This window comes from Rhinoraja longicauda, chromosome 1 (assembly GCF_053455715.1).
Source record: "Rhinoraja longicauda isolate Sanriku21f chromosome 1, sRhiLon1.1, whole genome shotgun sequence".
Taxonomy (NCBI): Eukaryota; Metazoa; Chordata; class Chondrichthyes; order Rajiformes; family Arhynchobatidae; genus Rhinoraja; species Rhinoraja longicauda.
In genome coordinates, this window is record NC_135953.1 from 85,377,780 (window position 1) to 85,401,663 (window position 23,884).

The 23,884-nt window shown below is 41.7% G+C and overlaps 1 protein-coding gene across 4 annotated transcripts in view; it reads right to left on the reverse strand.

Moving 5' to 3' along the window:
* Positions 1-23,884, reverse strand: part of lin54 (lin-54 DREAM MuvB core complex component) — an 87,295-nt gene that overhangs the window by 46,623 nt on the left and 16,788 nt on the right. For 3 of the 4 annotated variants that reach the window (XM_078401429.1, XM_078401419.1, XM_078401409.1), the window contains 4 exons: positions 22,545-22,634; positions 14,492-15,207; positions 3,869-3,959; positions 3,609-3,754 (listed from right to left, as the gene is read on the reverse strand). In XM_078401429.1, coding sequence (XP_078257555.1) covers positions 3,609-3,754; positions 3,869-3,959; positions 14,492-15,172 — 918 coding nt within the window. In that variant the 5' untranslated portion in view covers positions 15,173-15,207; positions 22,545-22,634. The remainder of the gene's footprint in view (positions 1-3,608; positions 3,755-3,868; positions 3,960-14,491; positions 15,208-22,544; positions 22,635-23,884) is intronic. The other variant, XM_078401438.1, reaches the window with a different exon arrangement.

A 23,884-nucleotide genomic window follows, 5' to 3' on the forward strand; every position in this document is an offset into this window, starting at 1 on the left:
CGCTTCTACTTCCTTAGAAGATTGATAAGATTTGGTATATCAACAAATACTCACTTGAACCTCTACAGATATACAGGAGCATACAGAGTGCAGAGAGCATATTGACTGGTCGCATCATGGCCTGGTTTGGCAACTCGAAAGCCCAGGATCGAAGGAGATTACAAAATGTGGGAGACATACCCTAGCCCATCACAGGTACTGACCTCCCCACCATCAGAGGGATCTGAAGAAGGTGTGGCCTCAAAAAGGCAGCTAGCATTATCAAGGACCCTCGCCACCCTTTCATTTCACTCCTGCCATCAGGATGAAGGTACAGGTGTCTGAAAATCATGACCTCCAGGTTCAGGAACAGCTTCTTTCCAACAACCATCAGGCTATTGAACACTACAAAACACCAACAAAGCTACAAACTGTCTTGGTTGCACAATGGGTTTCAGATTTTTGTAATGCATTAATATTGTTTTATTTTTAATTTAACATTTTTTGTTTATTATATTATCTATGAGTAGATGTGTTCACAAACCCTTTATGCTGCTGCAAGAAAGAATTTCATTGTTCCATTTCGGTACATACGACAATTAAATACTCTTGACTCTAAATACTCTGCTCATGACCACAGCATTCACTTTCATTTTATCATTACTACTCTTACCTTCTACTTTTCTGCCATCCATTGGATTGAAATGTTATTGGAAATGAAACATAATGGCTGAAGTAACTCTGCAGGACAGCTATATCATTAGGAAAGGTCTAGAGGGATATGAGTCAAATGCAGGCAGGTGGGATTAGTGTCGATGGCGCAACTTGGTCAGGAAGGCAAGTTGGACCGAAGGGCTTGTTTCCACGCTGAATGACTGACTTCCACAGAGAGGTTTATTTGGCTATTCACTGCTTTTTCATTCCCTTTCAGGTGAGACTGAGATTTACTTGCACTTCCTCCAACCTCATCTACTGAGGTGTGGGCTCCTATATATTGGCGAGATCAAACATAGATTTGGCAATAGTTTCGCTGAACACCACCGCTCAGTCCACCTTGGTCTACGCAATCTCCCGTTTGCCAAACATTAACTTCTTCCCATTCTGACCTTTCTGTCCTGGGCTCGTCCACTGTCAGAGTGAGGCCCCACACAAATGAGAGGAACAGCACCTCATATTTCGCTTGGGCAGCTTACAACCCAGCGATATGAACGTTGATTTTGCTCATTGCAAGTAACTCCTGCATTCCCTCCACCACCCGAGTCGTCCTGCCAGTTCAACTGTTTGCATTCTTGTATTACTCTCATTAGCACATCTTCCCCAGCCAACAATGGGCCATTATGGACTCCACCCTTCCCAAGGTCATCTGTTGCTGGCCCCGATTTGTTCTGGCATTTTCTCGCCTCCCGCATCCACCCCCCCCTCCCCTCTATCTTTCAGTCTTTAGACGGGTTCCGACCCAAAACATCACCTTTTCCCCCAGAGATGCTGCCCGACCCACAAAGTTACTCCAGCATTTTGTGTCTATCTACAGCAATTCCAATACACGGCAAACCAAAAGATAGCAGAAATTGGTGGACTCAGCCTTGCTGCTCACGGGCACAGCCCAGTCCACCATTGAAAACATCTATATGAGATGTTGCCTCAAAGACCCGGCATCTATCACCAAGGATCAGTACATCCAGGTGAAGCTGCCTTCTTACTGATAGTCGGGCAGCAGGTACACACGCCTGAAGTCGCACACCATAAGGTTCAACAACAGTTACTTTCCCACAACAATCATGTTCTTGAACTGATTTGCACCCTAATCCTACCTAAGCAAAGGAACACCACATACCAACTCTTGCATTACTGTGGATTTGTCTTTTTCTAATAGTATTTTGCACTAATGTATTGTTTTTTTGCAGTCTTTTATGAAAAACTGTCTTGCAAAATCTGCATGTAATTAATGTTTGTATGTTGACGACTATGCATCCAAGATGCTGCTGCAAACAAGATTTTTGTTATACTTCACCATACCTGTGCACACTACAATAAACCCAAATTAACTTGAAACTTGTTACAACTAAAGTCCCTTAAATGTCACTATCGTATCTGCTTCTACCCACCATTCCTGACAGTGTGTTCCAGGCACCTACCACACCCTGCACAAAAAACTTCTATCAGTTCTCCGTCAACCTCCGACACTTCAGAGAAACCAATGCATATTTGTCCAAGCTCTCCTTATAGCTAATACCCTTTAATCCAGGCATTATAGAGGTAAACCTCCTGCACCCTTTCCAATGCCTCAATATCCTTCCTAAAATAGGGTGGCCAGAACTGCACACAATACGACGGGGGGGGGGGGGGGGGAGAGAGAGAGAGAGAGAGAACAAAGGAGGACCCGGCATGGGGGAACCGCAGTGAGGGGGGGGGGGGAGAGAACAAAGGAGGACCTGATGCAGGATACTTTTTAACTTTGTACCTTGTGTACGCAATACAAAGAATATCACTGTGATAATAAAGTACTCGTTCGTTCATTCACAGCCTTCCTATAATAGGGTGGTCAGAACTGCACACAATATTTCATTTGCAGCCTAACCAACATTTTTTAAAGCTATAACATGGGTTCCTGATTCTCATATTCAATGTCTTGACTGATGTAGGCAAGCATATCGTACAAGTTCTTTACCACATTATCTACTTATGTTGCCACTTTCAAGGTCCCTCCATGCATTAATGCTGGCAAGGGTCTTGCCATTAACTGTATGCTTTCTCCTTAGATTTGACCTCCCAAAGTGCAACACCTCACACTTGCTCAGATTAAAGTTCATCCCTCATTTCTCTACCCATATCTGAAACAGGTCAGAATATATATATATATATATATATATATATATTTCACAAACAATAGAGATCCCAACACAGAGCCCTGTGGAACACAAATGATCACAGACCTCCAGCCAGAATAACACCCTTGTATCACTCTGACTTTTGTGGAAATTCAGTTCTGCATTCAAACTACCAAGTTACGGTGAATCCCATGCAAATTAATCTTTTGGAACAGCCTACCATGAGGGACTTTATCAAATGGCTCACTAAATGTACATATAGATGCAAGGAACTCAGTAACAGTGTAATAGTTCATCAGTGTGTAACTCTGTTCATCATTACTAAAATTATCTGAGGCAATGGAAATAACAAAGCTTGAATTGCAGAAGATGGTCATTTAAGAAAAATGTAAGGAAAAATGTTGGGAAACAAACTAATCTCAACTAATTTCTGTCTAATTTTAAAATCTATTTTACATCATCAGCAAAAAAAGGACTAAAATCATAATGAATAATCCAGAGATCACACTGATTTTAAAGATCATTAATTAAATCCATGGATTAAAAAGATTAAATGAATAACTGCAACCTCACGCCCATCCTGAAACAAATGATTTGGGTTGCATCTTGCTCGAAACAACAGCAAATCGTTTTTAGGGGGGGGGGGGGGGGGGGGGAGATAAATAAGTAATACATTCAAATAACATTTGGAATATTTTTGAACACTTTCAAAAATTAAACGTTTCAAATCTGTCAAGCCCCAACTCCACAATATCGGTCAGGGCCTCCCACCACCCCTCTAAATAAAGAGGGGGATCAAACCTTATTTGGAGACTTCAGTGGAGAGATTGCTATCTTGTTGGCTGTCTGTTGTACTAAGGGATTGAGGATGGTTCCAGTAACACCACTTTCAGAAATGGAAATGGTATTTGGGGCAGTTCCGATTGAACTCTGGGAAAGAACTCTACCTGCAAAATAATCAAAACAATCAGAAATAAATACATTTAAATATTTGTATTCTGCAGAATTAATCTCACATTTTAAAAATCTATAAATCACTGAAAGAACAGTGGTAGAATAACCTGTTATAATATTCTTCTGGATGGGTTTGGCAATGATAACTTTTGTGATCGTTGATGCTGCAGAAGAGGTGGATATGCATTTCTTGGCGATCTGAAAGGTAGAGAAACTTGTGTATGAAAAAGATAAGTCCTTTAAATGTTTTTTAAAATTTTTTTGTTGGTTTGGTGTCTCTAACCAGACGTTGCAAAAAGAGAGAGGTTCTGATGACATATACACTGCAGAATATTTGGATGAATCATTGAAAGTTGGAACACAGGAGTGCACTCAGTCTATCGTGACTGTATATTTCATAACTCGTTACCCAGCCTAATTTCTGCTTAGAGCTCACTAGGTCTGAAGCCCTTATGATCATGACTTCAAGGACAAGAAGAGTTATATGGGCCAGTTCAAATGTAAACTGCAGCCTTGATTGGATACCTTCCCTGCTACATCATCCAACCAAATCGGCATACAAAAACTAGATGGAGTAGAAATAGATGAGAGGCAGAGGAAAAAGGGGAGTAAATACAAGAACTAAACGACACGCAAGTGATCAAATCCTTTGATCTGAGGATGTAAGAAGAGGGTGACCACTGTGCAATTGATACACAGCTTGAATTTTAAGTGATGAAGAAACAAAAATATTTGATGGTCCAGTTAATTTTGATTGATAAAATACGTGGGAAATAAAGGGCAACTGTGCAAAGATTGTTTTCTGAATTTAACAGTTACATTTCAAAATACAAATGCAGACCACCGAGCTTTCCCACTTGCCTGTGGGATACACTTGTCAGTGATATAAAATAAAACTGAGGCAAAGCACAAATGGAAATGGGTTGTACAAAAAAGAATAAAGGTGTGCTCAAATGTGAACCAAAATGACCGTACCAAAATAATCAAATGAAAGCGGTGAACTAATCTCCATATTCCATACAATAATAATTTCTGTGATTACTCATAAAAAATACCTATCAATACATTGTCCATCACATGTAAATAAAACAAAATCTAGACTAAACCTCTAAAACAGTATGATGTCACAACAAAAATCCAAAATGAAATGAATGTACAAGGGGAAAAAAAAGACGACATCACTCAAACTTATCCTGAAACAAGCAGATGAACTGCTTGGCTTGGTGAGCTGTTTCAAAACAGAAAGTAGTTACCATAGGTTTTTGAAAATCATTCTTGGTGTGTTGCAAGCAAAGCAAGTAATAAAAAATAACCTGCTGTTCATGCATGCCCTGAGGTGCATGGCAATTCAACCATTTACATTCTGCAATGACACATTGAGGAGTGCTACAACTGCAAATGTGAAAAATGTAGAAGGCGGATATTTCTTTGAGCATATTCAAAAAGCCTGTGATACATCCATTCTTGCAAGCTACATGATTTGCAACAGGACAATGATACAGCTCATTGACTGGTTTTTTTGCACTCTTAAGAAAAAACAGATCTTGCCAAACAGCAAGAACCTCCCCAAGCGAAACCAAAAGTGTAAAAAGAACATTTCAAGCACTACTTATCTAGTTTAGGGAACAGATGTTATATAGAATTGATATTCTAGCTGTGTCAGTTAGCACATTTGTGGAGGAAATTCATCCACCTGAAGCATTTCAATTTCTTACAACAGCAGATTTTTTTCTTAGAATACATACACTGCTCCACTTTTTGCTGTCTTATTAGTTCACTAAATTTTACCATGTAAAGGCTTTGACATCTGACATGAACACCATCCCAGGTTGATCCCAAGATGACCTTGAATAAAAGGAAGGAGGATCCAAATACGGCTCATTAAACTCAAATAAGTTCAAGTTCACAGAATGAATGGTCTGCCAGTGACTGATATCAGTAATCAGTTGATGTCCATGAGAAGATGACTTTTGAATTCAATTGCAAGCACAGAAAATCCCAATGGGAGAAGAATTGTGAATCTTATGCAACACCATGTCTCACTAACTCATGCGGACACACTGTTAAAATGCTAATACCTGGGCTCATGGTTTCATGCCTTCGCATCTCTAGCCTCGCAACCACCTCAACCAGTGAACCTACTCCATCTGAACCTGGCTTTTCCTCCCTTTCATTACTTCTAGCAATCTTGTCTTCAAAAGTCTTGGAAATTCTCCCCCTAAGCCCATGCCATTCTCCCTTTTAATAACCCATAAGACATAGGTACAGAATTAGGTCATTCAGCCCATTGAGTCCACTCTGCCATTCGATCATGGTCTATCTATCTTTCCTTCTCAAACCCATTCTCCTGCATCTCCCCATAACCTTTGATGCCCTTACTAATTAAGTACCTATCAATCTCCACTTTAAAAATATCCAATGTCTTAGCCTCAACAAACATCTATGGCAATGAATTCCACAGATTCCACCCTCTGGCTAAATAAATTCCTTCTCACCTCCATTCTAAAGGTACATGCTTTTATTTTGAGGCTATGCCCTTGGTTCTTGGTCCTCCAAAATATTCCAAATGGAATTTAAACTGGAGGTGGCAGAGTATGAACTTAAGCAAGAAGGGCTTCTTGGAGAAGAGCTGCCTTAAATTTAGTTGCATCTGGTTGAATAACTATAGTAGGGTGAAGACTATTCCATGCTTTAATTGTGCGAAAGAAGAATGAATTGCTATACACATCTGTCGATAGACAATAGGTGCAGGAGTAGGCCATTCAGCCCTTCGAGCCAGCACCGCCATTCAATGCGATCATGGCTGATCACTCTCAATCAGTACCCCGTTCCTGCCTTCTCCCCATACCCACTCACTCCGCTATCCTTAAGAGCTCTATCCAGCTCTCTCTTGAAAGCATCCAACGAACTGGCCTCCACTGTCTTCTGAGGCAGAGAATTCCACACCTTCACCACTCTCTGACTGAAAAAGTTCTTCCTCATCTCCGTTCTAAATGGCCTACCCCTTATTCTTAAACTGTGGCCCCTTGTTCTGGACTCCCCCAACATTGGGAACATGTTTCCTGCCTCTAATGTGTCCAATCCCCTAATTATCTTATATGTTTCAATAAGATCCCCCCTCATCCTTCTAAATTCCAGTGTATACAAGCCCAATCGCTCCAGCCTTTCAACATACGACAGTCCCGCCATTCCGGGAATTAACCTAGTGAACCTACGCTGCACGCCCTCCATAGCAAGAATATCCTTCCTCAAATTTGGAGACCAAAACTGCACACAGTACTCCAGGTGCGGTCTCAAATTGAATCGAATGCCCTCGTCTACTCCTGATAGGTTTGGGTTTGGTGTAGATGTGGTAATCTATGTCGAGCTGACCATTTAACATTTTGTAAAAACAGGTCCAATGGTGGGCTTTACGTCTGTCTTGGAGTGTTCCACCCCAACAAATTTAGAAGTTTGGTAACACTCGCTTCTCTCTCATAGGTATTTGTAACAAAACGAGCTGCCTGTCTTTGGACACGTTCAATGGAAGAAATGTTTTTAATTGTGTATGGGTTCCATGCTGCAACTGCGTAGTCCAAATGTGTTCTAACAAGGGTGAAGTATAACTTCTCCTTGATAAGAAGTTGAACAATGATAAAAGTTGCGTCTCAGAAAATTTAGGACACCTGTTGCTTTCACCGTTGCATGATGAGTCTGACCATCCAACGTAGATCGTTCTGTAATTTGATGCCAAGATACTTGGTCTGTTTGGATTCACCAAGGATATGATGTTTCGCCTGGTTTCCTCCTCCTGGTGACACGCATGGTTTCACATTTGGAAGGATTGAACTGCATCCCCCATTGTTGTGACCACTCAACCACTCAACCATAGTATCGAGATCTTTTTGGAGAGCATCTTTATCATCAGCTGACTTAATTTGACGATACAGCAAACAATCATCAGCGAATAGTCTGCTTGTGACTTTTTCATGGATGTCATTAATGTAAAGCAAAAACAGATGAGGGCCCAGTACTGTGCCCTGAGGTGTACCACTTAACACTGGATGCCAATCAGAGCTTTTTCCATTCACACACACGCGCTGAAGACGTTTTGTTAGAAAACTGGAAATCCATTGTTTCGTGTTGGAACGAACACCGTAGAAGTCAAGCTTCTGAAGCAGTCTCTGGTGTGGGATGACATCAAATGCTTTAGAAAAGTCTAGTACTACTAAATCCGTGACGACATTGCTGTCAAGGTTCTTGGCCAGGTCATTTGTTGTCAGGATAAGCTGAGACTCGCATGATCTATGCCTCCTAAATGCATGTTGGTTGTCAGCAAGTATGCTATGTTTGCTAAGGTGTCTCATCAGATTACTATCGATTATATGCTCCAGTAGTTTGCAGCAAGCGCTTGTTAATGAAACAGGACGATAATTAGCTGGGTTGGTGGTTGAACCCTTCTTAAAGAGAGGAGTGATGTTAGCCTTCCTCCAATCCAGCGGAACAGCTAGAATCCCTCTGGTTCTAGACTCTCCCACTACTGGAAACCTCCTTCCCATCTCCACTCTATCTAGCCTATACATTATTCGGCAGGTTTCAATGAGATTCCCACTCATCCTTCTAAACCCCAGCAAGTATAGGCCCAGAGCCATCAAACGCTCCTCATATGTTAATACCATCATCCTCAGGATCATTCTCGTAAACCTCCTCTGCACCTTCTCCAATTCCAGTACATCCTTCCTCAGATAAGGGCGTAAAACTGTTCACAATATTCTAAATGTGGCTTCACAAGCACCTTATAAACCCTCAGCATTACATCCCTGCTGTTATATTCGAGTCCCTTCAAAATGAATGTTAGCATTGCAGTTCTCTTCCTTACCACCAACTCAACCTGCCAATTATCCTTCATGGAATCCTGCACCAGCACTCCCAAGTCCCTTTGCACCTCCGATTTCTGAATCCTCTCCCCATTTAGAAAGCAGTCTAGACCATTATTCCTACTTCCATAGTGCATGACCGTACACTTTGCGGCACTGTATTCCTTCTGCCACTCTTTTGCCCATTCTCCCAAAATGTTTATGTTCTTCTGCAGACACCCTTCTTCCTCAACACTACCTGCCCATCCAATTTGAATCATCTGCAAACTTGGTCACAAAGCCATCAATTCCATCAACCAGATCATTAACATATAACATGAAACGTAGCAGACCCAACATTGATCCCTGCGGATCACCACTAGCCACCAACAACCAACCAGAAAAGGCCCCCTTTAATTCCACTCTTTGCCTTTTGCCATTCAGTCAGTCTTCTATCCATGCTAGTGCCTTGCCTCTAGTACCATTGCATCTAGTACATCCTTGCCTCTAGTACCATGGGCCCTCATCATGTTTAGCAGCCTCATGAGCGGCACCTTTTCAAAAGCCTTCTGAAAATCCAAATAAACAACATCCACTGACTCTCCTTTGTCTATCCTGCTTGTTACTTTCTTAAAAAAATGCTAACAAATTTGTCAGGCAAGATCTCCTCCTAACAAAATCATGCCGACTTCAGCATATTTTATCATGAGTTTCCATGTATCCCAAAACCTCATCCTTAATAACAGACTCTAAAATTTACCAACCACAACAGTTAGACTAATTGGCCCACACTTTCCTTTCTTTTGCCTCGCTCTCTTCTTAAATCTACAGCACCTTAACCACCAACACACCTGCTCCACCTCAAACCACCTGCCCCCCCTTATCCTGTCAACCCCTGCCTCAGTTCTCCCCAGTCTCCACCACCGACCTCTCTGACCTCTTCACAGGAATAAAAACTGCCACCTGCTCTCTGGACCCCATCCCCTCCAGCTTTGTCAAGGCCTGCCTTCCTGCTCTCTCTCCACTTATCACTGCAACAATAAACTCCTCCCTGTCCACTGGCATCGTCCCGCCATCCCTCAAAATCGCTGCTGTCACCCCCATTCTGAAAAAACCTGGTCTCAACCCTGACACCCCAAACAACTTCAGACCAATCTCCAACCTACCCTTTCTGTCCAAAGTTTTGGAACGTGCTGTAGCTTCCCAACTCAAATACCACCTCTCTACCAATAACCTGTATGAAACTTTCCAATCCGGATTCCGCTCCAACCACTGTACTGAAACTGCGCTCCTCAAAATCACAAATGACCTTCTCCTCTCCTCCGACGCTGGCAACCTCAACATCCTCATCCTACTTGACCTCAGCGCCGCCTTTGACACCATAAATCACTCCATTCTCCTCACCCGACTTGAAACCTCCTTTAACATCACCGGCACAGCCCTATCCTGGTTCAAATCTTACCTCTCTGACAGGCACCAGTTCATCTCCATTAACAACTGTAAATCCCCCACCGCTCCCCTCCCCCAAGGTGTCCCCCAAGGCTCAGTCCTTGGCCCCCTCCTCTTCATCCTCTACCTGTTCCCCCTTGGTCAATTAATCCGCCGTCATGGTCTCAACTTCCACTGCTTCGCCGATGATATCCAGCTCCTCATCTCCACCAAGTCAATCTCCACCACCACACACTCTACACTGACAAACTGCATCACTGAAATAAAATCTTGGCTTCAATCAAATTTCCTCAAACTCAACTGCAACAAATCTGAAATCATCATCATTGGTCCAAAAACGCTCACCAAATCCACCCAAAACTTCATCCTCAATATTGATGGTCTCCCAGTATCCACCTCCCCTCACATCCGGAATCTTGGTATCATCTTTGATCAAACCCTCTCCTTCGACAAACACATCAACCACATCACAAAGACAGCCTTCTTCCACCTCAAAAACATTGCCCGTCTCCGTCCATGCCTCTCCTCCACAGCTGCAGAAACCCTCATCCACGCCTTCATCACCTCCCGTCTGGACTACTGCAACAGCCTCCTCTATGGCGCACCCTCAAAAATCATCAGTAAACTTCAATACATTCAAAACTCCGCTGCTCGTCTGCTCACCCACACCCCGATCCGTGACCATATCACCCCCGTCCTTTACAAACTCCACTGGCTCCCCATCCCCCAGAGAATCCAGTACAAAATCCACCTCATGACCTACAAAGCCCTCCATAACCTGGCCCCATCCTACCTGACCGACCTCCTCCACCTGCACCCTCCGCTCTGCTACTGCCAATCTCCTATCCCCCCACATCCGGACCAAACTCAGATCCTGGGGGGACAGGGCTTTCTCCATCGCTGCTCCCACCCTATGGAACTCACTACCTCAAACCGTCAGAGACTCCTCCACACTCACCACATTCAAAACATCACTGAAGTCTCACCTATTCAGTACTGCCTTCAACCACTGAAGGTCACCCCACCTTCTGTCTCCTTTCTCTGTTCGTTTACTTATTTATCTATTTATTCACTGTAAATGTCCTGTAAAGCGTCTTTGAGTATATGAAAAGCGCTATATAAATGTAATGTATTATTATTATTATTATTAAATAAGACTTTTCTTTGCCTTCCATCACAGTGAGGGTATGCCTGGAGCAATCACTGTGATGGTTGTCTGTGTTAAATTGTAATTGTGTGTCTTGTGTTCTTTATTGTTTACTGCCGGACCCTGACGTGAGAGGACGCTGGCGCTGTTTGTTCGCCGCTTCTCCGTCATGACAAATCTTTTGTTTGTTTGTTTGTTTTTATGTCTTGTTTGCTCTGTAAAGCGTCTTTGAGTATCCTGAAAAGCGCTATATAAAATAAATGTATTATTATTATTATTATTATTATTAAATAGTGGAGTTATATTTGCGATTTTCCAGTCCTCTGGAACCATTCCCGACTCCGGCAATTATTGAAAGATCACTCCTATTGCCCGTCATGCAATCTCTAAAGCTACTGCTTTCAGACCCTAGGGCTTGGTCCATCTGGTCCAAGTGGCTTGTATGCTTTCAGAACTTTCAGCTTTCAAGAACCTTTTCCTCAGTAATAGCAACTTCGAAACAGACAACACCCTTGAATTTCTGCCACCAATATTCTTGAATTTCTGGCACATTGCTGGTGACTTCCACTGTGAAGACTGATCAAAGAACATTCAGTTTATCCGCCTCATCTTTATTCTCCATTATTACTTCTCCAGTGTCATTTTCCAATGGTCCAATGTCCACTATTGCCTCTCTTTTACTCTCTATATTTCTGAAAAAAACTTTTGGTATATTTTATATTATTGACTAGCTTACCTACATATTTCATATTTCCTCCCCTTATTCCTTTTTTTTTAAAGCTGCCTTCTGTTAGCTTTTAAAAGCTTCCCAATCATCTCACTTCCCACTCGTCTATGCCATGTTATATACCTTCTATTTTGCTTTTATATTATCTTTAACTTCCTTTGTCAGCCACGGTGGCCTCATTCTCCCCTTAGTATGTTTCTTCCTCTAGGATGAAAAGACCCTGAGTCTTCCGAATTACTCCCAGAAATTCCTGCCATTGCTGCTCCACCGTCATTCCTGCTAAGGTCCTCTTCCTACCAACTTTAGCCAGCTTCTCCCTCATGCCTCTGTAGTTACCTTTACTCAACCGTAATACCGATAAATCTGATTTCAGCTTCTCCCTCTCAAACTGCAGGTTGAATTCTATCATATTATGATCACTGCCTCCTTGGGGTTCCTTAACCTTAAGCTCCTTAATCAAATCTGGTTCATTACACAACACAAATCCAAAATTGCCTTTTCCCTGATGGGCTTGACCACAAACTTCTCCAAGAAGCCATCTCGTAAGCATTCTACAAATTCCGTCCCCATGACCACTGTAACATTGCCTTTTTTACAAGCCTTTTCTATTTCCTGATATAATTTGTGCCCTCCATCCTGAGTACTACTTCAAAGGCCTGTATACAACTTTCACCAGGATCTCTTTACCCTTGCAGTTCTTAACTCGACCCACAAGGATTCTACGTCTTCTGATCCTATGCTGTTTCAACACAATTGAGATTTTTTGAAGAGGTAACCAAGGAGAATGGTGACAGGGCAGCAGATGTTATCTGCATGGACTTTAGTGAGGTATTTTATAAGGTCCCACATGATAGGTGGCTGAAAGATTAAGATATGGAATCCAAGTTGAGCTGGCTAACTGGATCCAAAATTGGCTTGGTGATAGGAGGCAGAGAGTGGTAGTGAAAGGACTTTTTTTTTCTGTTTGGATGTCGGTCAATAGTGATGTATCCCCTTAGAGACCTTAGTTTGAGATGTAAATTAACAACTGGGATGCGAGTGTAGCAGGAACGATTAGTACGTTTGCAGATGACACAAAAATTAACGTGAACTAAGAGTTGTGAAGAGCAAGGAAGGTCGTCTAAGACTGCATCAGAATATAGATCAGATGGAAAGTTGGGTGGAGAATTGGCAGATGGAATTTAATCCCAAGATGTGTGAGGTGATGCATTTTGGGAAGTCAAATAGGGATAGGACATTTACAGTAAATGATAGAGCATGAAGGAATGATGATGAACAGAGACACCTAGGGGTCCAAGTCTATAGTACCCTGAAAGTGAACTGTCAGGGTGATGACTGCAGCAAATGAAATGCTGGCTTTCATAGGTCAGAGCATAGAATACAAGGGATGGGGTATTATATTGCAAATTTACAAAACACTGGTTTAGGTTTAGTTTAGTTTAGAGATACAGCGCGGAGACAGGCCCTTCAGCCCACCGGGTCCGTGCGGACCAGCAATCCCCGCACATTAACAGAATCATACACCCGCCAGGGACAATTTTTAAATTTCCAAGCCAATTAACCTACAAACCTGTACGTCTTTGGAGTGTGGGAGGATACCGAAGATTTCGGAGAAAACGCATGCAGGTCACAGGGAGAACGTACAAACTCTGTACAGACAGAACCCGTAGTCAGGATCGAACCTGGGTCTCCAGCGCTGCATTTGCTGTAAGGCAGCAACTCTACCGCTGCGCCACCTGGACATCTGGTCGCCACACCTTAGGTGGGATGAGATTGCGCTGGAGAGTGTGCAGAGGAGATACATCAGAATGTTGCCTGGATTGAAGGGCTTTATTTATGGGGAGAGATTGCATAGACTGGGCTTGTTTTCCCTGGACTGAAGGAGGCCGAGGGGTGACCTGATGGAAGTATATAAGATTTGGGACAGGGTTAATCATCAACATTTTCTTTGCCATGGTAGCATATCAAAAACAAAATGGCATAGATTTATAGTGAGTGGAAGGTCTTTGAAAGGGTTACGTCTTTTTTTATATACAGCTAACCCTCGTTTTAATGTACCACCGAGGAGTTAGGGTGGGGGAGTGGTGTCCGTTATTGTCGATTGTCCACCGTAAGGTGTGAGGTATAATGATCACTCCGTCAAATGATGAGTTGTTTTCATATACAAAGTTCTAACAGCTAAAAATGTATTTTTGTTACTGCTAAAAATACTAAAGGCTGTTTGTTACATTGTTTAATAAAATATCATTTCTCAAGTGTCGATCGAAGCAATTGCTTGTCAATTTCATTCTCCTCTCGCAGTGTAACTAGCAGCCTGTGTTCTTAAAGACTCAATGGTGTCTGATTACCCTGGGGACACTCAGGCGTTTAGACATACATTTAAATAGGCAAAGCATAGAAGGATAGGTACAGTCCTAATGCAGGCAAATGGGATTAACATGGGTGTGCATACAGATCAGCATGGACATGGTGGGAAGAAGGACCCATTTTTATTATATACAACTATTTGACTTGGCAGGCAATCGAGATTTGTTATAGTACCAAACTCAATCAGAAACAAGGCATTCCTTACCTGTAATGTTTTCATCTGAGTTTGAGCAGGCTGAATTGATGCAGTTAACACCGAGTTCCCAGGACCCAAAGAATTTGATGCTCCAATTCCTGTTTTTCCATCAGTCCTGTCACTGAGAGTAATCAACTTGATTTGTTTCTGCAATTGAGGATCCACGACTTGTAATTGTGATGCGAGTTGAAGGTGGGTTAACTGACACGACGGTAACGAAAGTACGATGGACTGTCTGGACTTTCCAAGAGTGGTCACTACAAACTGTTGTTCTATTGGCTCAGACTTAATAACCTGGCTTAAAGTGGGATGATCAACAGTTCCGGATATTGGTTTAAGAACAACTTGATTTTCTGCCGAAGATCCAGCAGTTGTACTTGGATGGTTGATTTTACTTGTGGGCTGTGATGGACTGTCAGGATTTACTTCCATTTTTATCAATGGTGCACTTAAAATAAGTGGAGTACTACTGTTTGTCAACACAGTCATGTGGTCTGCAAGGCTTGACAGATCCTGGGAGTGCTTGCCTTCATCTGGATGTACAATTTCCTCCATTTCAGTTTCCATGGGAACTAAATCCTCATGCTCTGATGTTATTGTGACAGCCTCAATACTGTCTTCTTCGACAACAGTTGTGTCCATTATCTCCTCGGGAAGCAGACTAATCACCTCAGCCGATACCACCTCCATCTTAATACTGCAGATACTTTGCAAAGACTCGGTAACTGAAACAAAAAGGAGAAAAAAAAATAGAATACAGTTGCTTGAACTGAAATAATTGTATTTTTACAACAGATAGAAAACCTCTCCAGGATACATCATTGAAGGCCTACATTCGGATGTTGGATGCAAGCTCAGCATGCATCCAAGAAATAACAACTTGCATTAAAATAAGTTACTGAAAGTTTAATTCAAATGAGTGTTTTAAAAAGCCTATGATGGTGACAGTTCTTTGTCCTGATCATTAATTTGGATTCTCTTGTCGTAGATACTATCTGACCGGCTCAGCATTTCCAGTATTTATTTAGCTATTTAAAAGAAAAACAAGTATATATTTGGTGCATTTCATGCCCCTTTCATCACTATCTTATGATGGTGTAATAACATTAAGTGCTTGATTCAACTGCAGCACTGTAAACATAGCAACAAATTTGTGCACAGCAAGATCCCATCAACACCTATACAATTGTAACAACAGGATTTAAGTAATATTGACAATAGACAATAAACTATAGACAATAGGTGCAGGAGGAGGCCATTCGGCCCTTCGAGCCAGCACCGCCATTCAATGTGATCATGGCTGATCATTCTCAATCAGTACCCCGTTCCTGCCTTCTCCCCATACCCCCTGACTCCGCTATCCTTAAGAGCTCTATCTAGCTCTCTCTTGAATGCATTCAGAGAATTGGCCTCCACTGCCTTCCGAGGCAGAGAATTCCACAGATTCACAACTCTCTGACTGAAAAAGCTTTTCCTCATCTCCATTCTAAATGGCCTACCCCTTATTCTTAAACTGTGGCCCCTGGTTCTGGACTCCCCCAACATTGGGAACATGCTTCCTGCCTCTAACGTGTCCAACCCCTTAATAATCTTATACGTTTCGATAAGATCCCCTCTCATCCTTCTAAATTCCAGTGTATACAAGCCTAGTCGCTCCAGTCTTTCAACATATGACAGTCCCGCCATTCCGGGAATTAACCTAGTAAACCTACGCTGCACGCCCTCAATAGCAAGAATATCCTTCCTCAAATTTGGAGACCAAAACTGCACACAGTACTCCAGGTGTGGTCTCACTAGGGCCCTGTACAACCGCAGAAGGACCTCTTTGCTCCTATACTCAACTCCTCTTGTTATGAAGGCCAACATTCCATTGGCTTTCTTCACTGCCTGCTGTACCTGCATGCTTCCTTTCAGTGACTGATGCACTAGGACACCCAGATCTCGTTGTACGTCCCCTTTTCCTAACTTGACACCATTCAGATAATACTCTGCCTTCCTATTCTTACCACCAAAGTGGATAACCTCACACTTATCCATATTAAACTGCATCTGCCATGCATCCGCCCACTCACACAACCTGTCCAAGTCACCCTGCAACCTCATAGCATCTTCCTCATAGCATCTTCCTCACAGCTCACACTACCACCCAGCTTTGTATCATCTACAAATTTGCTAATGGTGCTTTTAATCCCTTCATCCAAGTCATTGAGTTTCAATATTGAATAAATTGTCGACCCCCAACCTCCTAACTCAGCAGAGACAATGACAGTAGAATGATAGACACTCAAAGCAATTGCAAGCTTGAGACCTAAGCAGCAAAAGGCGTGGCCACACATGATGAGGAAAATGCCAGAGTTTAGGAATGATTCTCAGAAGGTGTGACAAAAATAGGGGCATTTTAACGCATGGATGAGAATGTTCAGTTGTTTGGAGAGCAAGACATGGGTTGGTCATCAAGTACAGGGAAGAAGAATAAATAACACTTGGTGTATTAGGACAAAGGCATAGGAACACTGGATACACTTAATTTATGGCAGGTGGAATAAGGGGTGAAGACAAGTTTGTGCAGGTAGACATAGGCCTTTAGCTGGTGAAGTGGAATAGGAACTAGAAACTACAGTGCCCTCCATAATGTTTGGGACAAAGACCCATCATTTATTTATTTGCCTCCACAATTTCAGATTTGAAATAGAAAAAAAATCACATGTGGTTAAAGTGCACATTGTCAGATTTTAATAAAGGCCATTTTTATACATTTTAACTTCACCATGTAGAAATTACAGCTGTATTTATACATAGTCGCCCCATTTCAGGGCACCATAATGTTTGGGACACATGGCTTCACAGGTGTTTGTAATTGCTCAGGTGCGTAATAATTGCCTCATTGATGTAGGTATAAGAGAGCTCTCAGCACCTAGTCTTTCCTCCAGTCTTTCCATCGCCTTTGGAAACTTTTATTGCTGTTTATCAACATGAGGACCAAAGTTGTGCCAATGAAAGTCAAAGAAGCCATTATGAGACTGAGAAACAAGAATATAATTGTTAGAGACATCAGCCAAACCTTAGGCTTACCAAAATCAACTGTTTGGAACATCATTAAGATGAAAGACAGCACTAGTGAGCTTACTAATCACAAAGGGACTAGCAGGCCAAGAAAGACCACAGCTGATGACAGAAGAATTCGCTGCAGAATGAAGAAAAATCCCCAAACACTTGTACGACAGATTAGAAACACTCTTCGGGTGTGGATTGACAATGGCCACTGTCCGCAGAAGACTTCATGAACAGAAATACAGAGGCTACACTGCAAGAAATGGGGGGGACTATGTATAAATACTGCTGTAATTTCTAAATAAATGATCGGTCTTTGTCCCAAACATTATGGAGGGCACTGTATATTCAGAAAGCCATTTCAAATACACCGATGAGCCAAAACATTATGACCACTGATAGGTGAAGTGAATAAGATTGATTATCTTGTTACAATGGCACCTGTCAAGGGGTAGGATATATTAGGTAGCAAGTGAACAGTCAGTTCTTGAAGTTGATGTGTTAGATGCAGGAGAAATGGGCAGGAATAAAGACCTGAGCGACTTTGACAAGGGCCAAATTATGGCCAGACGACTGGGTCAGGGCATCTCTGAAACGGCAAGGCTTGTGGGGTGCTGCTAAAGGATCTGCTGCTAATGTTTTTGGTGCCAGATACCACAGGACACCTTCAAGGGTCTTGTAGAGTTCATGCCTCGTGGGCCAGCGCTTTTGCATTTTGTTTCATTGATTTTCATTTTCTTTCTTCACAACACCATGAGACTTTGTTTTAAATTTTTATTCATGCCCAAATAAGATGAAGTTCTGCACAGTCTGATCCAACCAAAGATAATAATATTTTTTAAAAAGTGTATTCATTTTTGTATCATTGACAATACTGACTAGGACACCATTTATCATCCATGAGGAGGAGGAGGAGGAGGTGGGGTGCCATCTTAATAAGCTGTTGTAGCTTTTCTGATGAACATACTCCCAATAACCACTTGTGTGGGGCGCTCCAATGAAAATTAAAAAAGTGTCATGTATTTCCAAGTCAGGATAGTGTGCAACTTAGAAGGGAATCTGTAGGCAACAGTGTTCCCTTGCACTTGCTGCCCTTGTCCTTCATAGCTTTAGAGGTCCTTGGTTTGGGAGGCAAACAACTCTGGTACATTTTGTTGTTGGCAAATTCTGGAGCCACAGCATGTTGGGAGTGAGGTTCCAATCGAGCGGGCTGCTTAGACAGTGCTGAGATTCCTGAAGTGTTGTTGTAGTTATATTCAACATGTAAGTAGAGAGTATTCCATCTCATACATGGCATTTGGCAAGGCAGAAAGGCTTTGCAGTGTCATGAGATGAACCAATAACTAAAATCAGCCTTTGACTTGCTCTTGTAACATTATGTTTATGTAGTTTCTCTAACTAAGTTCCTATTCCATGGTAATCCCCAGAATACCAAGGAGAGAACAGTGATACAGGTAGATCTGTATTCATAGGAAAGCAATAATTCTGTTCCAAAGAAACATCGTGCTATAGAAAATTGCAAACTAAAGATAATAATGTCAATGGGACAAAAGGGGTTTAGGGACTAGAGAGCTTCAGACTCGTTTCCCCCCCCCCCCCCCCCCCCCCCAGATTTATTCAAAAATAAAGGTCTTTTCAACAACAATGTTTATTTTGTTACTGCAAGCTAAATATACTAAAGGCTGTATGTTTTATTATTTAATGGAGTATAGTTGCACAAGTATCAACAGAAGCAATTGCTTGCCAATTTCAATGCTGGCTGTTGAAGCAGCAGCTGTGTTCTTAAAAGACAGTGGTGACTGATTGCTGTAGGGAGGTTATATGGAAACAGGTTTTCAGTCACAATTTTTGTTTAAATCCAAGACAGCTTTGTGAGTTTGTGAATTTTCCAACTTAACTTTTAAGTGGTTCTCTAATTCCTGACTGAAATCACTTTATAAACAATTCAGCTCACATAATGCAAATAGTGTTCCCCGAATAAATTATTTGCATTACATCTAATTCGTGTTATGGAAACACATGTTATAGAAGAAGGGTCCTGACCTGAAATGTCACCCATTCCTTCTCTCCAGAGATGCTGCCTGTCCCACTGAGTTACTCCAGCATTTTGTGTCTACCTTCCTTTTATTGAAGAACTACCTGTACCACTGAAAATCAAAGGTCACACAAGCAGCGATTGCTTAAACTAGAGTCATAGTGACAGTGTGGAAACAGGCCCTTCGGCCCAACTTGCCAACATGTCCCAGCTACACTAGTCCCACCTGCCCACTTTTGGTCCATATCCCTCCAAACCTGCTGAGAAATTAGTAATGGAATTGAACATTGTGCAACCAATATGGCCTCCTAGGATTTCAAACTGGAAGGTAGGTAATTGATGAAATATGGGGAAGATTGTAGTAGTAATTGGAAAAGTTTGTGCAGGGGTGAAAGACATTGATTTGAATTTTGTCGGCATTTAATTTCAAAACTGGATATAAAGAGAGCATTTACATTTTGACAACGAAAGTTTAATGAACTATACAAGGCAAATAACTAAATTAATGCTAAACTAATTAAGTTAATGCAAGAGTGGAGGACAGGAGATACTTTGCTGCTCCAATAAGTGGGAGCTTGCAGACAGCTACTGATAATGATATCTGCAGTAGCTGTTTGCAGTTTTCGGTTGAGGTGCTGGAGGTCAAGCTTCAGAGATAGCAAACATCAGGGAGGGAGAGCATTACGTGAGTCTTTGCTTCAGAACAGAGACAAACCCAAGATTAAATGTTTTGAAATTGACGTGGTCAAGGAATGGAGGGTGTGACTGGAGATCCATGAGATGGTATTGCAAGAGCCCGGGCCTCTGTCCTTGTCCATTAGATTTGAGGTTCTTGCAATCCATGTGGAGGCACCTGGACCTCTGACAGAGAAGAGTAACCTGCTTACTGCACTGTGCTATAGGAAGCAGCTCCAGTGGTGAAAGTTAAAAGGAATACAGTTGTATTGGGGAGAACTTTAGGGGGAAAGAAACTGTCCTCTGCATCACAGAGAAAGAGATCTGAAGGCTCTGCTGCCTACCTGGTGACAGAACAAGGACATCTTCTCCAAGCTGGAGAGGAACAGTCCACACTACACTATTGGTACCTAAGGAAGGGATTTTGCTGAGAGAGGTTATGCAACTAGGCATTAAATTGAAAGTCATAACAATAAAAAGTGATTATTATCCAAACCACAAGCAAATTGGCACAGGATTAATATGACCAATGATGTGAATGAACTGGACTTTGATTCATAGCGCCTGGACATCAGTACTGGAGAAGCTGTTCCACTTGGACGACATGGCGGTACAGCGGTAGAGTTGCTGCCTTACAGCGCCAGAAACCCGGGTTCGATCCCGACTACAGGTGCTGTCTGAACAGAGTTTACACATTCTTTCTGTGACCGTGTGGGTTTTCCCCGGGTGCTCCGGTTTCCTCCAACACTCCTAGGATGTACAGATTTGTAAGTTAATTGGCTTCGGTAAAATTGTAAATTGTCACTAGTGTGTAGGATAGTGCTAGTGTGTGGGGATCGCTGGTCGGTGCAGACTCTGAAACAGACTTGTTTCAACGCTGTATCTCTAAACTAAACTAAAAGGACTACACCTGAACCATGATGGGGCCAGAGTTTTAGCAAATTAAATAATTAGGAACTAAACGGAACTAAATTTAATGACGGGCTTGGGAAAATAGTCTCTGTGCAGGGAAATATAGAACTTTAGAGAGGTACAAAACAAAAAAACAGCAGGAAATTGATTGGAATAAGGACAACGAGATCACACAAGGGATGGAACATACAAAGAAAACAAGTTAACAAAATAATAATTTGTATAAAAAGGTTAAGATAAATCTAAAAGTGTGCAGTTTCTAAATGCATACAGCATATAGCATACAGCAGTATAAATAGCTATAGAGAGATACAGGTGACTACGATCATACTGTGGAAGCAAAACATTTGGAGTGAGTACAGGTTGAATCAGTATGTTGTGCACCCAATCAGGGACAGGTTATCAAAAACTGGATATTGTGCAATAAGGATTAGCTATTACCTCTCCTCGGTATTCTCCAGGGAGTACATGAAAGCACATGAAAATCCGAGAGATAACGGGTATGCTGATATTCTGGAATACATCAGCATCAAGAAGGAGGAAGTGCTAGAAATACTGATCACAACAGAGAGGATGAATCCTCTGGGCCAGGTCGGATTTATCATAGGATGCCAAAGGGAGCAGAGAAGGAGATTACTGTGGCTTTTTTTAACATCTTTGTTCGCAAAGAGTGAAGGACCAGAAGACTAGAAAATACCTGTTTAAAAAGAGCAGTAGGGTTAAGGCTGGGAATGACAGGATACTGACCCGTGCATCCGTGCTAGGCAAGTTGTTAAAGAAGATTCTGAAAGACAGGATTCATATTCACATCGACAGGCTGGGATTGATTAAGAGCCAGCATGGCTTTGTACAGGGAAGATCATGTCTCACAAATTTGACTTGAGTTATTTTAAAGCGGTACCTAAGAAAGTTGATGGATGAGTAGTAGACAGGATTTACATGTACCAGTAAAGGTCTTTGACAAGGTCTTGCAAGGCAGGGTGGGGAGGAGGGGTGGGGGGCGGGGGGGGGGGGGGGGGGGGGGAGGAAAGATGGGGAAACACAGCGTGGAGCTAGATAATGTTTCATTAAATGTTTCATTAAATTGAATAGTGATGCAAGCTTGAAGGGTTGAAAGGCACACTCCTGTCCCTATTTTTCTATTTCAAACAAGCAACAAGGCAAATCTGAGCTAGTGGAATGGTTGCACGTCAAAAAATGAACAAACTGATGAGGAAGGACAAGTGAGCAAATGCAAACAATCGAGCAAATCTTCCACAAATCAAAATTTACAACTGAATTTTAAACTTTGCTCAAACTAATACAAAAATGTTTTATGTTGCTTTAAATGCTTTAAAAATGACGATTAACTGGAAAGTTACTTATTTTTACAGTTGCTTATTAACTTACTCAATTTCCAAATATCTTCTGTTGTTACATGTTGATATTATCAATTTTTTCCACACTGACATTTCTTCTGTTTTTCACAATTATTTGGATCTGTAACAATTTACATAAATAATGAGTACAGAGTAGTTTAAATCCAAATAACATCTCCATTTTACAGTGCAAGAACAAACTCAATAAAATCCAATTTATAACCAAGAATTTATGCAGACGTTCTTTGCACCTTCATTTTGAAAACTTGATTTTATCCTTTCAAATTAACCAACTCAGTGAAATGCAAAAGTTAAATTATTCCACGGTAATCACAACAAACAGGGGCAGCACAGTGGTTGCGTTACTGCTTTACAATGCCAGAGACCAGGGTTCAATCCCGACTACAGGTGCTGTCTGTACAGTCTCCCTGTGGCTGCATGGGTTTTCTCTGGGTAATCCAGTTTTCCTCCCACACTCCATAGATGTTCAGGTTTGTAGGTTAATTTGCTTCTGTAAATTGTCCTTAGTATAGAACTGCGCATGGGTGATCACTGCTCAGTGCAGACTTGGTTGGCCCGTTTCCATGCTGTATCTCTAAACTAAACTGACATAGCAGGGCTGGGATACACACTCTTCATATGCAACAAAACCAATGAAATAATTAAAGCTACAAATTATGAAACAATTATGAACACTGATCAGTCAAAGTAGTTTTATACTTTGTTGAATATAAAGGTCAGGTGGTAGATGCCAAACTACAGAGCTCATAGGTGCACCGAGTTAGAATGCATGCATTAAGCATGGTCCTTATATGAGCATAATACTTAACAAGGACAAGATGTTTCAAGTATTTAAGCACACTCCCCATTAAATCTAAATCATGGCATTGTTCCAGAATGTGTAAGCAAAAAATAAGCCCAATAGAAAAAAGGTTCATTATTAGCACAAAGAAAACAGGGTACACTCCACTGTGCCAAAACCATGAGAGCATCGCATGCATTAAATTATTTTGGATAGGAGAGGGAGAGATGAAAAAGGGTAAGTGCCAAATATGAAAGGGTATCATGTTTTCACTTTTGCTTTTAACTGGTCTCTAGGGCCATCAGATTTGAGCTTCAATCTACACTGTAAGCTACCTTATGGATCTAGGTCCAGTCCATGTCCATAATCAAGCTTATAAGCACCAAGTAATGTTCTTCAACACTTATCACCATGGTGCATAAATCCTCCCACAGTTCTCTGCCTCTGCAATTCTCCACAATTCTCTATTATCCTTATTTCCCCATTAATGCAAACATCTTTATTTAATCCCATTCTTCACCATCTGATCATTGCCAAAATATTGGGCAACATCTTTTGCCCCAATCCCA